The sequence below is a fragment of the Hemitrygon akajei genome, chromosome 4 (assembly GCF_048418815.1).
Source record: "Hemitrygon akajei chromosome 4, sHemAka1.3, whole genome shotgun sequence".
NCBI lineage: Eukaryota > Metazoa > Chordata > Chondrichthyes > Myliobatiformes > Dasyatidae > Hemitrygon > Hemitrygon akajei.
The window spans coordinates 175,079,277-175,092,946 of record NC_133127.1 but is presented as its reverse complement, the minus strand read 5'-3'; the positions used below and the strand labels follow the sequence as shown (position 1 = coordinate 175,092,946).

General features: G+C 38.4%; 2 protein-coding genes across 3 annotated transcripts in view; one reads left to right on the top strand and one right to left on the bottom strand.

Annotated features, from left to right (window-relative positions):
* p4ha3 (prolyl 4-hydroxylase, alpha polypeptide III) overlaps window positions 1-382 on the top strand; it is a 79,882-nt gene extending 79,500 nt beyond the window's left edge. Inside the window, exon 13 of the mRNA XM_073044035.1 lies at window positions 110-382. Within this exon, the coding sequence (XP_072900136.1) occupies window positions 110-180 (71 nt within the window). The 3' untranslated portion in view covers window positions 181-382. The remainder of the gene's footprint in view (window positions 1-109) is intronic.
* A 6,492-nt stretch (window positions 383-6,874) lies between these two features.
* The window catches only part of ppme1 (protein phosphatase methylesterase 1), a 54,468-nt gene continuing 47,672 nt past the window's right edge, over window positions 6,875-13,670 (bottom strand). For both annotated transcript variants that reach the window (XM_073044033.1, XM_073044034.1), the window contains 2 exons: window positions 13,387-13,454; window positions 6,875-11,123 (listed from right to left, as the gene is read on the bottom strand). In XM_073044033.1, coding sequence (XP_072900134.1) covers window positions 11,105-11,123; window positions 13,387-13,454 — 87 coding nt within the window. In that variant the 3' untranslated portion in view covers window positions 6,875-11,104. The remainder of the gene's footprint in view (window positions 11,124-13,386; window positions 13,455-13,670) is intronic.

Below are 13,670 nucleotides of genomic sequence, written 5' to 3'. Positions count from 1 at the left end.
TTTTTTACCAGAATGTACTTTATTTTACCAGAACAGGGAAATGCAGCTTTTATAACCTGAAATTATTTAACAACCTGTTTTTTTTCTGCTTTTTTAAAAACACCTTCAGTGGCTAACAAATGGATCCGAGAACACGGGCAGGAGTTTCAAAGAAAGTGTGGAGCTGACCCGAATGAGTAAGAAACCCATCTGTCACGGGCCCTCTTGGAGTGCAAGAACCTGTGCCGTATGTGGAGAAGAGTGGCACCACGTGTTTCTGAAGGACTCTGAGAGCGAGGAAACACGGCCTGCAGCCAAATCTGCTTTAGTACTGATTGCTGTCGGAGGAAGGGAGTCGAGCAGCTGTTAAACTCCAGGCAATAAAACTCTTCATGTGTGCAAATCATTCACCGTCAGAACCACAGAATTTATTGTTCCATATATCCATTTATTCTGTCTCTGAATGTGGTCAGGTCACAAATTCCTGCTGAAGGCAGTTTAAAATCAAGTGCACCAGACTGAGTCAACAGTGAAAAGTAAAATGAACTATTTTCCCAGGGCAGGAGAAAGAAAGACAAGTCCTTGAATAAATAAGAATGGTGAGATTAATTTGTAAAAGAAACTCACTAAAAAAGACTTAAATGGATGAACTGCAATTGTACATTTCTGAAGATAATTTCCATGGGAAATTAAATATGAAATGAAGAACTGGAAGAAAGCTTTTTTATTAAAAAAATAACATTAAATGTCTTCAATACTATAAGAAAAGCAATTTGATTTTGTGATACAAATCTTGGCCCTTGATCCTGCCTTCAACCTTGCCTTGAAAAAGAATGTCAAGGAAGATATCAAATTTATCATTGCTATTTTTTTGTCACTGTAGTTTTATTATTCCCTCGGCAACTAAGCCATTCTGAGTTTCATACTGCTAGCTCAGTCCACTGCAGGTTTCATCACATAACCTTCTCCAAATGATCTATCCAGTTCCATTCAAGGTTTTTTTTAGCGTGTCGCACCAGACAGTCAGCCATTCTTGTCTGGCGCGTGATGTCAGGATTGGTCTCCTTTCAGATTAACCATGTCACGATATGAAAGTTCCTGACTCGATCCTTGTTTTTTTTTTCCACGAGGCCGAGTGGCTAGCTCGATGCTCAACCCAGCACGGATGGAAAGCGTGCTTGGGGGTGGCCCAACTTGGATTCGAACTCGGGAACCTTCGCTCTGGAGTCCGGCACTGATGCCATTGCGCCACCAGCCAGCCCATTCAATAGTTACCCAACATCTATTCTCACAGCACAATCTCCCCCCATTTTCCCATGCAACCAGATACACTTGATTATTTGAGAGTCAAGAATTGTCCATCCTTTATATTTGTATTTATTTATTGAGCGACAATGTGGAATAGCCCTTCCAACCAATCGAGCCACACTGCCCAGCTTTCCCCCAACTTAATCCAATTTACAATGACTGAGGAACCTACCAACTGGTAGTTCTTTGGACTGTGGGAGGAAACTGATGCACCCAGAGGAAACCCACGTAATCATGGGGAGAACACAGAAACTCCTTACAGGCTGCAATGGGAATTGAACCTGAGTCGCCTGCACTGTAAAGCATTGTGCTAATCACCACACTACTATGCCACCCTTTTATTTCCTAATGTTCAATCATTTTAAAGCAAAAGCAATTAAAGATATTTATTAGAATCACATTACTTATTTCCCCTCAATTTTTTTTCTTCCAAATTTCTTGCAACTGTGTAATGGAAAGTAATCCATAACTCTTGGACCATCCTGGAGGGTAGCCATTCCTGGAGCAGGGACTACTCTTCATGCAAATTTATCTTTTTACTCATCATGGTGACTAGATGCAAAATGAAGATAGATCTGGAATGGAACCAATTTATATTAGTATATCTAGTGAATTGGGATAATAAATAATCAAATCAATATGTGCAGCAAATTCACAATTTGATCTGAGTTACGGGCAATCAAGGCTCTCACGGGTTGTACCAAAACAGAAAAATTGGTCCTTTTACAAGACCTGTATATTGAACTGCTTTGCATATTGTTTCAGTGGTTTCTATTGGCTTCACTCCTTATGAAGGCAAATAATGGGACTAAAATTATCTATGTATCAAAATTCTTACCATATGGTATATAAACACAAGAGATTCTGCAGACGCAGGAAATCCAGAGGAAAACACAAAATGCTGGAGAACCTCAGCAACATCATTGAGCTGCTGGTGAATTCCATGAGGATTATGTGGAACGCCAAGTCTGATACACTTTCTCCAATTTCCCACAGGATAATTCTCTGATTAGCAAGCCAGGCTATTTGTTAAGCAAGGCACAGCAAGCATAGTTCACATCTGAGACTTGTAAAATGGTAAAGAATGCCTCGGTCTGCCTTACTATAATATTGAAGCTTTGAAACTATTTTGAAAAATACCACTAAAGTCTCAAGAGTCTATAAGAAAGAGTAATTCCTCCACTCCTCCACCACTAATACAAACTTAGGACTAAGACCAGGGAACAATAAAGGTTGCTGTGAAGCCATCTGTATTTCCAGTCATTTATATTACATTTAAAAATAAGTTCTGATTCAAAACGTGGCAGAGCAAGATACATAGGGGAAAAAAGCACCAATCTGGTTAAAATTCTAGGGCAATTACTTGAAAAGTTAAGAGCTGTAGATGTGGGAGTCCCGTTCTGAATGCACCTTTTCACATGTAGCTGGCAGTTGGGGTTTGATTCCTACTGGGGACTGTAGGAAGTTTGTATGCTCTCCCTGTGACCGCGTGGGTTCCCTTCAACATTCCAAGGAGGCAGTGTTAGAGTCAGTGAGTAGTAGACATGGCACGTTGGTGCCGGAAGCGTGGCAATAGTCGCGGGCTGCCCCAGCATAATCCTCGGAGTGTTTGGGTCGTTGACGCAAACAACGCATTTCACTGTATGTTTTGATATACATGTGACAAATAAAAGCTAATCTTTAATCTTTTAAAATATTCTAGTAGATCCAAGGGTAGAACAATTTGTTATGAATTAAATAACAATGCTAGAACTCAGCAAAAACCAAGTTAAAGTCCTTTCATTAGAATAGATTAATAGTCTGTGAAACATTAACTGTTTCTCTTTCCCCAGCTACCTGAGCTGCTGAATGTTTCCAATATTTACTAATTTTATTTCAGATTCCCAACATCTGCAGTTCTCTTTCCAATTGTCATAAAGTATAGAAAACATTAGAATTAAAATTATAAATTCTGCAGCTGCTGGTAATCCAGAGTAACACACACAGATGCTGGAGGAACTCAGTAGGTCAGACAGCATCTATGGTAGGGAGTAAACAGTTAACATTTTGGGTGGAGACCCTTCATCAGGACAGGAAAGGGGAATAAACCACAATGAAAAGGTTGGGGGAGGGGAAGGTGTATAAGCTAGAAGGTGATAGATGAAGCCAATACGTACAAACGAGCTGGAGGAACTCAGAAGGTCAGGCAGCATCTGTGGAAATGAGCAATCAACGTTTCCGGCCAAGACCCTTCGTCAGGACTGAAGAAGGAGCAGGCAGAGGCCTTATTAAGAAGGTGAGGGGAGGAAGGTGCCGGGTGAAAAACCAGAGGAAAGATCAAGGGGTGGGGAAGGGGAAGCAGGGAGGGGATAGGCCGGAGAGGTGAAGAAGGAATGTAAGGGGAAAGCACTATGTGTTGTAGAAGGAGGCAGAATCATGAGAGGTGATAGGCAGCTAGACAAGGAGGCAGAGTGAAAGTGGGATGGTGGAAGGGAGAGGGAGGGAATTACCAGAAGTTGAAGAATTCAATGTTCATACCAAGGGGCTGGAGACTACCCAGACGGTATATGAGGTGTTGCTCCTCCAACCTGAGTTTGGCCTCATCATGGCAGTAGAAGAGGCCATGTAGGGACATATCCGAATGGAAATGTGAAGCAGAGTTGAAGTGGGTGGCAACTGGGAGATCCTGTCTGTTGTGGTGGACGGAGCGTAGGTGCTCAACGAAGCGGTCCCCCAATCTGCGCCGGGTCTCAACTGCACCGGGAGCACCGAATGCAATAATTACCCCAACAGACTCATAAGTGAAGTGTTGCCTCACCTGGAAGGATTGTTTGGGGTCCTGAATGGTGGTACGAGAGGAGGTGTAGGGACAGGTGAGTGGGGAAGATGGACTGAGAAGCTGGGAGGTGATAGGTGGGAAAGGTAAAGAGCTGATGAAGGAATCTGTTAGGAGAGGAGACTGGATCATGGGAGAAAGGGAAGGAGGAGGGGCACCGGGGGAAGTAATAAACAGATGAAAACAGATAAGAGGGGAACGAAAGCAGGAAGGGGGAGGGGGAATTACTGGAAGTTAGAAAACTAGATGTTCATGCCATCAGGTTGGAAGCTACCTAGATGACTGGATGTCCCTCTAAACTCTTCTCCTCACCTGCCTATCACCTCCCCCATGGTATCGCTCCTCCTTCTGTTTCTCCCATGGTAAGAAAGTGTCCTAGAGTGCTTCCATATAATGGTGTCATATACTGTATATGGTTACATGAGAACAAATGAAACTAATCCTACAATATATCATTTAACATTGTAAAGTTGATCAAGGAATACATCTTGGAGCTTTTTCCAGAACTTACATTGTTACTAGAAGGTGGTGACACTCATATGTACAAGTGTATGTGAATACTGTTATCAGAGTACATTAAGTGCTGAATGTGAGCCAGCAGATCCAAAGTAGTCTCTGATGGGGGTGGGACCCGTCATGATATTTCTGGCCTTTTCCTTGCACCCTTGTCATTACAGCAGATAGGTTCATGCTGGTGATGCTACTGAATCATCCATAAATTAGGCTACAGTACATTTGCTGACTTCCTTGAACTTATTTGTACAGTAATAGCTACAGTTCTAGCAATAATTCCTGTGGCACCCCAAAGATTACAGGTTACCAAGTTAAAATTGACCCCCTTTTTGCTGGTATACAGGGCTAATATATTACTTCTGTTGTAAAGTAACCTTTTGAACGGCACCCTATCTGAAATCATTGCCAAAATGCCAAATATGCCATCTACTAGTTTGTCCTCTGGATGATACTTCCTTAAAGAACCACAATATATCAGCCACAAATTTCACTTGACAAAGCCATGCTCATTCTGCTTGATCAAATTTTCTAGAGTTCTGCTTTTACATCCTCCATGGCAGATTCTAACATTTTCTTGATTATACACACAAGGCTAAAAGGCCTGCATGTTGCCTACCATTTTTTTCCCGAAAAGGCCCTGACTTTGTTAGTTTACCAATTGTTCAGAACCTATCCAGAATCCATGCATGTTTGGAAGTTTACAACCAATGCATTCATGAACACTGCAGCTGCTTATTTTGCTGGAGTCCATTGTTACTGATGTAAAAGAATATTTGGAGAATGAGGTCTGTAAGGCTTGGGAAAAACATTAATTACACTTGACAAATCCACTGATTTTTAAAGGATGTAACCTTTTGGGTGATTGGGGGTAGCCAGAGTGTGAAAAACAGTAGATGCGGTGTTTCTGGACCCAGGTTTTTGACCAGGTCTGATCTAAGTGACAGGTACTATCAAAGATAAAGAGCTGGTTGACAGACAGGTAATAGATTTAAGGCTTCTGAGTGGCAGTGACTAATGGAATACAGCAGAACTCAGTACTTGCATAACAGTTATTCAATGCAACAATGATTTAGTTGAGAGACTTGAACATAATCTATCCATGTCTGTACATAAAAGGTGATTAGGAAGCTGTGAGGACGATGCAGAGAGGTCTCAGAGTTATATTGGCAGGTTACGTAAGTAGATAAATGCAAAACCAGGCACAGAATTAATGTAGCAAAAATCTGAAAGGGAATATTTGAAAAGGGATAGATTAGGAAAGGTGGTGGTACAGCAAGATCAAGATGTCCTTATGCATCAGTTCATGCAGCTACTGCATACTGGCCAGGAAGTAAGTGGTACATTCACTTCTTCAGTGAGAAAGATTGAGCACAGGAGCATGAATGACTTACAAACATTAGTGCATGGTATCTGATATAAGCCCTGGATAGCACATCCTACAAATCAATTTTCAGGAAGCTTGTACAGGAAGATTGAGATTTGACAAAGTCTTAATTAATGAATCCAAAAACTGTCTCACAAAAAATTAATACAAATTCCTAGTGGGTAATTGAGAGTGCATTTTGCCATTATTTTATTTATTAACCAATCTGTTTGCAGGCTTTGTCTTTTGGTTTCTTTGACTTGAGTTCACTATTACTTTCCTTCTTACACTGGGCTTGAATATTTAACATTTTGGATTAATATTTCTGAAGATTGACTCTGTAATTAAGAAGGCATACAGTGCATAGGCCTTCATCAATCGTGGGATTGAGTTTGAGAGCCGAGAGGTAATGTTGCAGCTATATAGGACCCTGGTCAGACCCCATTTGCAGTACTGTACTCAATTCCAGTTGCCTCACTAAAGGAAGGTTGTGGAAACCATAGAAAGGGTGCAGAGGAGCATGCCTTATGAGAATAGGTTGAGTGAACGCAGCCTTTTCTCCTTGAGCAACAGAGGATGAGAGGCATTGACCTTGTGGATAGTCAGAGGCTTTTCTCCCCAGGGCTGAAATGGCTGCCACATGAAGGTACAAGTTTAAGGTGCTTGGGAGTAGGTACAGAGGAGATGTCAGGGGTAAGTTTTTTTAAAAAAAACGCAGAGAGTGGTGAGTGCATGGAATGGGCTGCCGGCGCTGGTGGGCAACAAAAGTGTGGGTTATTCTTGTGGACTGCACGCAGGTGCTTACATTAGTCTGGTGTAATGCCCCATCTAGTGGCCAACTAAATAATTCTGAAATGTTTAAAGTTAGTTGTCATTTTCAGTAAAGAATTCAAATATTTAACACTCTGGTATTGAATTTATTCCTTGCATAATCATTACAGCAAGTTCAATTAAATTAGCAAATAAAGTTTCACAATAGTTTCACTCCTAACTACAAATTCAATTATTTAACATGTCGCTGGAGTGCAAGTGAAAAACACATTTATTTTAGCCATTGGTTTCATACATTTCCTCTCAAGAAACAGAATGAATTAAATCCAGCAATTATTTAAATTCTTGGAAATATAATTTTCTGGGTAGAAATGTGAAAATTCTTATTCAAAATGTCTATTAAAACTATATGGTATTGAGATTGTTTTACAATTCAGTACTAATGCTTACTTATGAGTGAATCTTTTCTGATTTTTAATAGCAACCTCTGCTCTTTATTGAGACCATCATAATGGTAAGTTTGTGATTCATTAAGTGATTTGCCATCAGCCAACATTTTAGGAAAAATGAAAAAGTGCGTCCAAGTCAAAAAATTAGAGCACACATTTATCTGTTTCAGTCATTTTTGTTTAGATGACAGATGATAAAAAGACACTTGTAAACGATTGAACAAAAATACTGGCTGGCTCAATGGGATTGAAGTTACAAAGTCACCTCTGAACAACCCCATTCAGACAAATTCACAAAAAAGGATTATATTCACTTTGACAACCACATTGTTACTCATACCACTAAGATGTGAATCAATGCCGGTATGTTAAGCATACAATCCTATCTAACAGAGTACCATGCATGCTAACGTGCCTGATTGTATTGTCTGCAGAGCAATTTGGATGCTGCTTAAATCACTCTGGCTACTTCAAGCATGATGCATTTGCCTACAAGGTGAAAGAAATGCTCTCAGCTATTATTTCTGATTGCAGTCTTCCAAATCAGAAATGCATGCTGAGGGCAGTTGTTATCAAGATGTTCCTACTTCAGTCATTGAGCATTTGTACATCCAGTTTTTATCACCAACACAAGGAACTAAAGCAGGGTACATAATGCATTGGACATTTAGAAACAAAGACCTGAGAAAATACAGATTCAGTGAGCACAATATAATTCAGCCAACTTCAAACGTGTTCAGACACTTCCTGCCACTGAGACAGAAAACGAATCAAATTTTAAACTACAGGGAAGTGTAAATCTAACCTGGTTGGGATTTTTTTTAAAAACTTGTAGATTTACACTTCCTTGTATTTTAGAATTTGATTCTTTTTCTATCTCAGTGGCAAGAAATTTTGATGCTAAGACGTTGCTCTCTAAACCTAGTTTTTGAAAAATCCTCATACACTTTTCAAGGAACATTCAGTTAAACATGCAGGATCAAGTGTCACATTAATAATTTACTTCTTTGAACACATTCCATCTTGAGCTCAACTTTGTCCATGTGTTCCAAAATAAATTCCAAGTGTACTTTTGAATATCTGTCCACAGGCATTGTGTGTTTGTTTCAGGAACAAAGATAGATTTTAGCAGTCACATTTAAAGAACTTAAAAGCTAAAGTTTTACATATGTTCTGTACTAATCTGTTAATTTCAGCACACTGTACCTTTTCTCTTCTTTGTTATCTCTGATATTCATTCACAATTTGACAGGTAGAGGTACATGAGAGTAAGAAATGGCTAAATGAAAACAATACAAGGCATGACATTGTTGAAGCCTGAAGGTCTACAAACTACAATTCACAAAATAAATCACCTCTCAGAAAATGCTTTGTTATTATTGAACTATTCTTCAAACACAAAAAGGCAATTATGTGGAACTACAAACTAGCACATCAGATTTTTAAGAACAGATCTGGGATTTGATTCATGGTCTTGAAACTGAGTTCCATAATGATTAAAACAAAACTGCATCTGAATTTAACAAATAGATTAATAATACGGCAAAGAAAAAAGAAACTGGGCAGTTTGTTTCTAATTATTCGTGCCAAGTTAAATCAAACTTCATTAAAACATTACAAGTTGAACTAAAAAAAATCTAATTTTAGAAAGAGACCCATTTCTTACCTCACTGAAGTCAGTCTACATAATTCACTCTCAAATTTGCAAAATATAATTTTCCTTTTATTTCAAAAAATATATAACTTGTGCTAATAATTTGTAGGAAACATGCTTCATTCACCATTAGCAAAAACAATAGTGAGAGTTAAATAGCTTTGGGGTTGTCAGACTTGAACAGAAACATCAAAAGAGCATTTAAAAAGTTGAAAATTGTTAAAAATATAAATTTTGAGTATGGGGGGGGGGGTCACATGTTAAGTTTGTTAAAGGCTAACCTGGAACTGACAACAGAAGGGCCTATTCATCTTCACAAGGTTAAGAATACATAACTAAAAACTGAAACTTTCTACAAGACAGGCAGCATCTATGGATAGAGAAAATGTTAAATGTTGTGACTTCTCATCAGTCTAAACACAGAGCTAAACTTCCAGAGAAAAGGGGAAAGAAGCAGAAAGCATGGAAGCATTTAAGAATCAATTAGGCACCATAGGGCATTTCTGGAAAGATATTAAACATGCTCAAATGGTCTCTCATCCTCTATTAACTTATTCTGAGACAAGTCAGCATTGTACTTATCCCTTCTGTTTTTGCATAAAATACAAAAAGGGATGGTATGTTAAATAGAGCACTACATTGAAAAATGTGTGTCAGGAGGATGTGCTTTAAAACAGCTGGTTGAGCTGCAGTAGAAACGGAGAACCTGAAAATGTAGAAGGTGGATGTTCTGCCCAGTTTCAATTAAAATTTGGAGGAGTCCAAAATTGGGTATTAGGCTACAATTTGTACATTGAAGAGCCAAAGAATCTTGGACAAACAAAGTCATTTTCCAATAACTGAGGTAATTTTAGAATCGAGAATGGGAGTTTGAATCCAAGGAGTTCAACCCGAAGCCTCATATCTCCCCTCTCTATCGTTTCCTTCAGGTACAATAGAACACTGACTTTGCATAACAATTTATTAGATTTGTAAGCAGGAGATCAGTGTTTTAGAAATCTTTCTAAAGGAAGCTAAATTATCATTTATTGATGTTACTGCCAATACCAATGTTCACGTGCAGCAGTGCAATGTTCCAGTTATACAAAGACATTTCACCTAGATGTTGCCTGACTTGCAGCAGACACTATTATCACTAGCATTTGCAGTGTTTTAGCTTCTGCTTCTGTAATCTGTTTTGATGTAGAGCAGTTTTGTACATGAAAGTCGAGCTATTCCAGGTCACCTGAGAGTTTTGTTATATCCCTTACACTTCCACACTTGGTACAATAAGTCCAGCCTCGTATTGAAGTGGGTTGGAGAAAATGCTTAGGCAGCTCATGGGATCTGATAACTCTTTCCAAATATATAACTGTACTAAATTTATTTTAAAATCTCTTGTGATTCTGAATGCTGTACAGAACTAGCAAACATCCTCATGCAGAGATTACTCCTGATGAATACAATGCACACTATTGAATAAACTGCAGTACAACTTGTATTTTGCCAACATCTTAAGACAATAGTGTAATTATGATTTAAACACATTTCAAAATAAACAGTTTCGATTAAACTAGTTTAAATAAACATTTTATCTCATCACAAGAGAAATCAAAACATGTGCAAAATCATTTGTTTCTCAACAATTAAGGCCAATAAAGCTTGATCCCAGAAGCACATTCTAAAGTCACTTTAAATCAGATTTAAGTCTCAGTAAGAGTATTTGCATTCTGATGGCTAAAATTGCAAAACAATATCCAGCAGCTTATTATATTTGGTTGAGTTGTCTTACATACTGCACTTGTATTTCTGTTTTATTTTATTCTTTTGATTTCTGACTTTGGAAATACTTCACTAAAGAAATAATGAACTCAATTTTAAACCACACTCAAATTTAACCACAGGAATTACTATCTCAAACACATAGCTCCAAAGCACATCTTACATCTTTAACCAACAATACAAAAGGAAATACTTCCAGGATCTAAAGCAGAATATGCGCAAGAAGAAAAGATACACTATCTGAATAAGCAATCCCCTTTTAATAGTTTAAATCTTCGAATCACAAACAGGTTGTACTTTTGAGCCATTGTGCAGCTCCAGATTCTATCAATGAACACAGGCTAATAGTGGAGTGGAGGAGGAATGCAGAGTTCTGTTGTCCCAGCTTCACTGTATTACAGATTACATGGATGGCAATATGTGGATACATCACAGTGGCCCCTGGTGCAGCTTTGTGCAGTCAAAGTTGAATCTGAAGGCTGTTGAATCTATTAAAAACCGGGATAAATGCTGAAACAGAGAAAAAGACATGGAAACCATCTCAAGTTTACTGTTAATGTACAAGCAACAAGATACTCTTATGAGTCAGCAACATTATCCATGCAGAAATAAGGTATAATTCAGGGTGTGCTACCATTGTGATTAAATTATAGAGCTAACATTGAGAGGCCAGAGGGCTGATCTGGAAATATAATTTGAGTACAATCACAAAAGTATGCGAATTTAAATTCAAATATTTAAGTAAATACGTGGAGGTCAGTGACCAGTGGTGCTCCACAGTGATCTGTTCTGGTACCCTGCTCTTTGTAATTTTTATAAATGATTTGGATGAGGAAGAAGGGTGGATTAGAAAGTTTGCAGATAACATGAAGGTTGGTGATGTTGTGGATAGTGTAGAAGGTTGCTGTAGATTACAATGGGACATTGATAGGATGCAGAGTTGACAATGGCAGATGGGAGTTCAATCCGGAAAAGAGTGAAGTGATTCACTTAGGAAGGTCAAATTTGAAGGCACTACAAAGTTAATGGCAGATTCTAGGCAGTGTAGAGGACAGAGGGATTTTGGGATCAACATTTATAAATCTCTCAAAACTGCAGTCACAAATGCATGGAATGTGCATGGAGAGGCACAAGTACCGGGGAGGTTGTAGAGGCAGATTCATTAGGAACATTAAGCACATGGGTGAAAGAAAAATGGAGAGCTATGTGGGAAGGAAGGTTTAGATTGATCGTGGAGAAGGTTAAAAGGCCAACATAATCAGAAATGGTAAGCTAGTATCTATAATGGTACTCATTAATCTAGACTGCATACACTAAAGTTCTTAAGGTAAGGAAGTTTAATATCTTTATCCCATCTGATGTATACATGATTCTGACCTATAAATGTTGTTGACTCAACTGTCTTCTTGGTTCATGGCCAATTAGAAGTCAGCAACAGTTTGCCAGTGATACGTCACATGAATGAAGATAAAAATATTAACCCTTTTTTCTATATTTAAACAATGGCACTAGGGCTGAAGACTGAATTACCGGTAGTCAAATTATAACTACTGTTTACAAGCTGTATAGAAAATCTCCAGCCTTGAAATGTTTACCATGTGGAAAACCCAAGGCATAGCTTTCATTAACGAGCACCATCCTTTCTGTGGTTGGAGAACGCTCTTGGAAAAAGCACCCTGAAGCAGCTTGCCAGAGGAAAGAAAATTACATTTTTTGTGTACAATTACCAGTACGTGCACAAGTCACTTTAAATAATATTTTTATACACATAAACTATCTGAAAATAAAATTCACATGTGGGAGAACTTTAGAGGGGTTCCTATCCATGAGGTTGCAATCCTGCCTCAGACCAATTACTTCAACTGGACGGGGGGGCGGGGTCAGGGTGAATCTTACTATTAATTTAACTTTATTCAGTCGGACGTTCATAACTCGGGGACTACCTGTACAAATAAAGCTCATTCAGGGGCCCCTTGCACAATGATTTAGGCATTTGCTTATAAAAATAATGGAATAAATATATAAAGGCAATAGGGAAGATGCAATATAGCTCATATTATAAACACACCTAACAAACTCCACCCCATCTAAACCCCTTGCTCTAGGGAGATTCCAATTGATATTTGGGAAATTAAAATCTCCCACCACGACAAATCTGTTTTTTTTTGATTTACAAATTCTTTAATATTTCTGTATTCACATAATTTATGACCCCACTTCATAAATAGTATCAGTGTAAGTTTTTTTTTGTTATTTCCTTCCTCTTTATCTCTTTGATTATGATAATCTTGTGCTCACTCCTATCTCACTAAACTGCGAACACGGTCTGGTAACTTGCTTTCCAGCAACCTTGCAATGTCATAATGAAACCTAAAAATTCACCATTCATCCTCTCTGCAGGAGTTCTGAATAAGCCTACTTCCCAGTTTCTGTTCATTATGATGTGCTATAATTAGAAACATGTCCAGTTGGCTGGTGGCACAGTCAGATCAGCACCATAGTACCTATCCAAAAGTCTCTTAAAGGGTAGGGACATGTTTGGCAAACATTTGTGGGTTGAAGGGACTGTACTGAGCTGTAGGTTTCCTATGTTTCTAACTGTAGAATGGACATTATTCTCATTAACACATTCTTGGACCCTAATGATTATCAGGATCAGAAAGGAAGTTATACGAGACATAAGATCCACCACTATCTTACTGATGAATCTATTGATCTGTCTTCATGCTGTAATCAAATGCAGTACAGAAAAGAATGGGTTAAACACTCTTACCTTTGGATGTCACCCTTTGATTCTGTAAACTTATTACGAATCATGAATGTTGCAACTGCCTCTGCCACCTACAAAAATATTACTATTACTACAAAATTGATGATGTCAAGGGTTATTAAATTTGAACTCTAGTTAAGGAAAAAAAAAATCACTGCAGTCAACCTGTGTTTCAAATGGTAAATTTGTTAAAATTACATTGGCTTTTCAAACTAAAAAGAACTTTAAGAAAATAAAACTTCTAAAAAAAATACACAAACCTAAACTGGAAAATACTGGAGACCTGT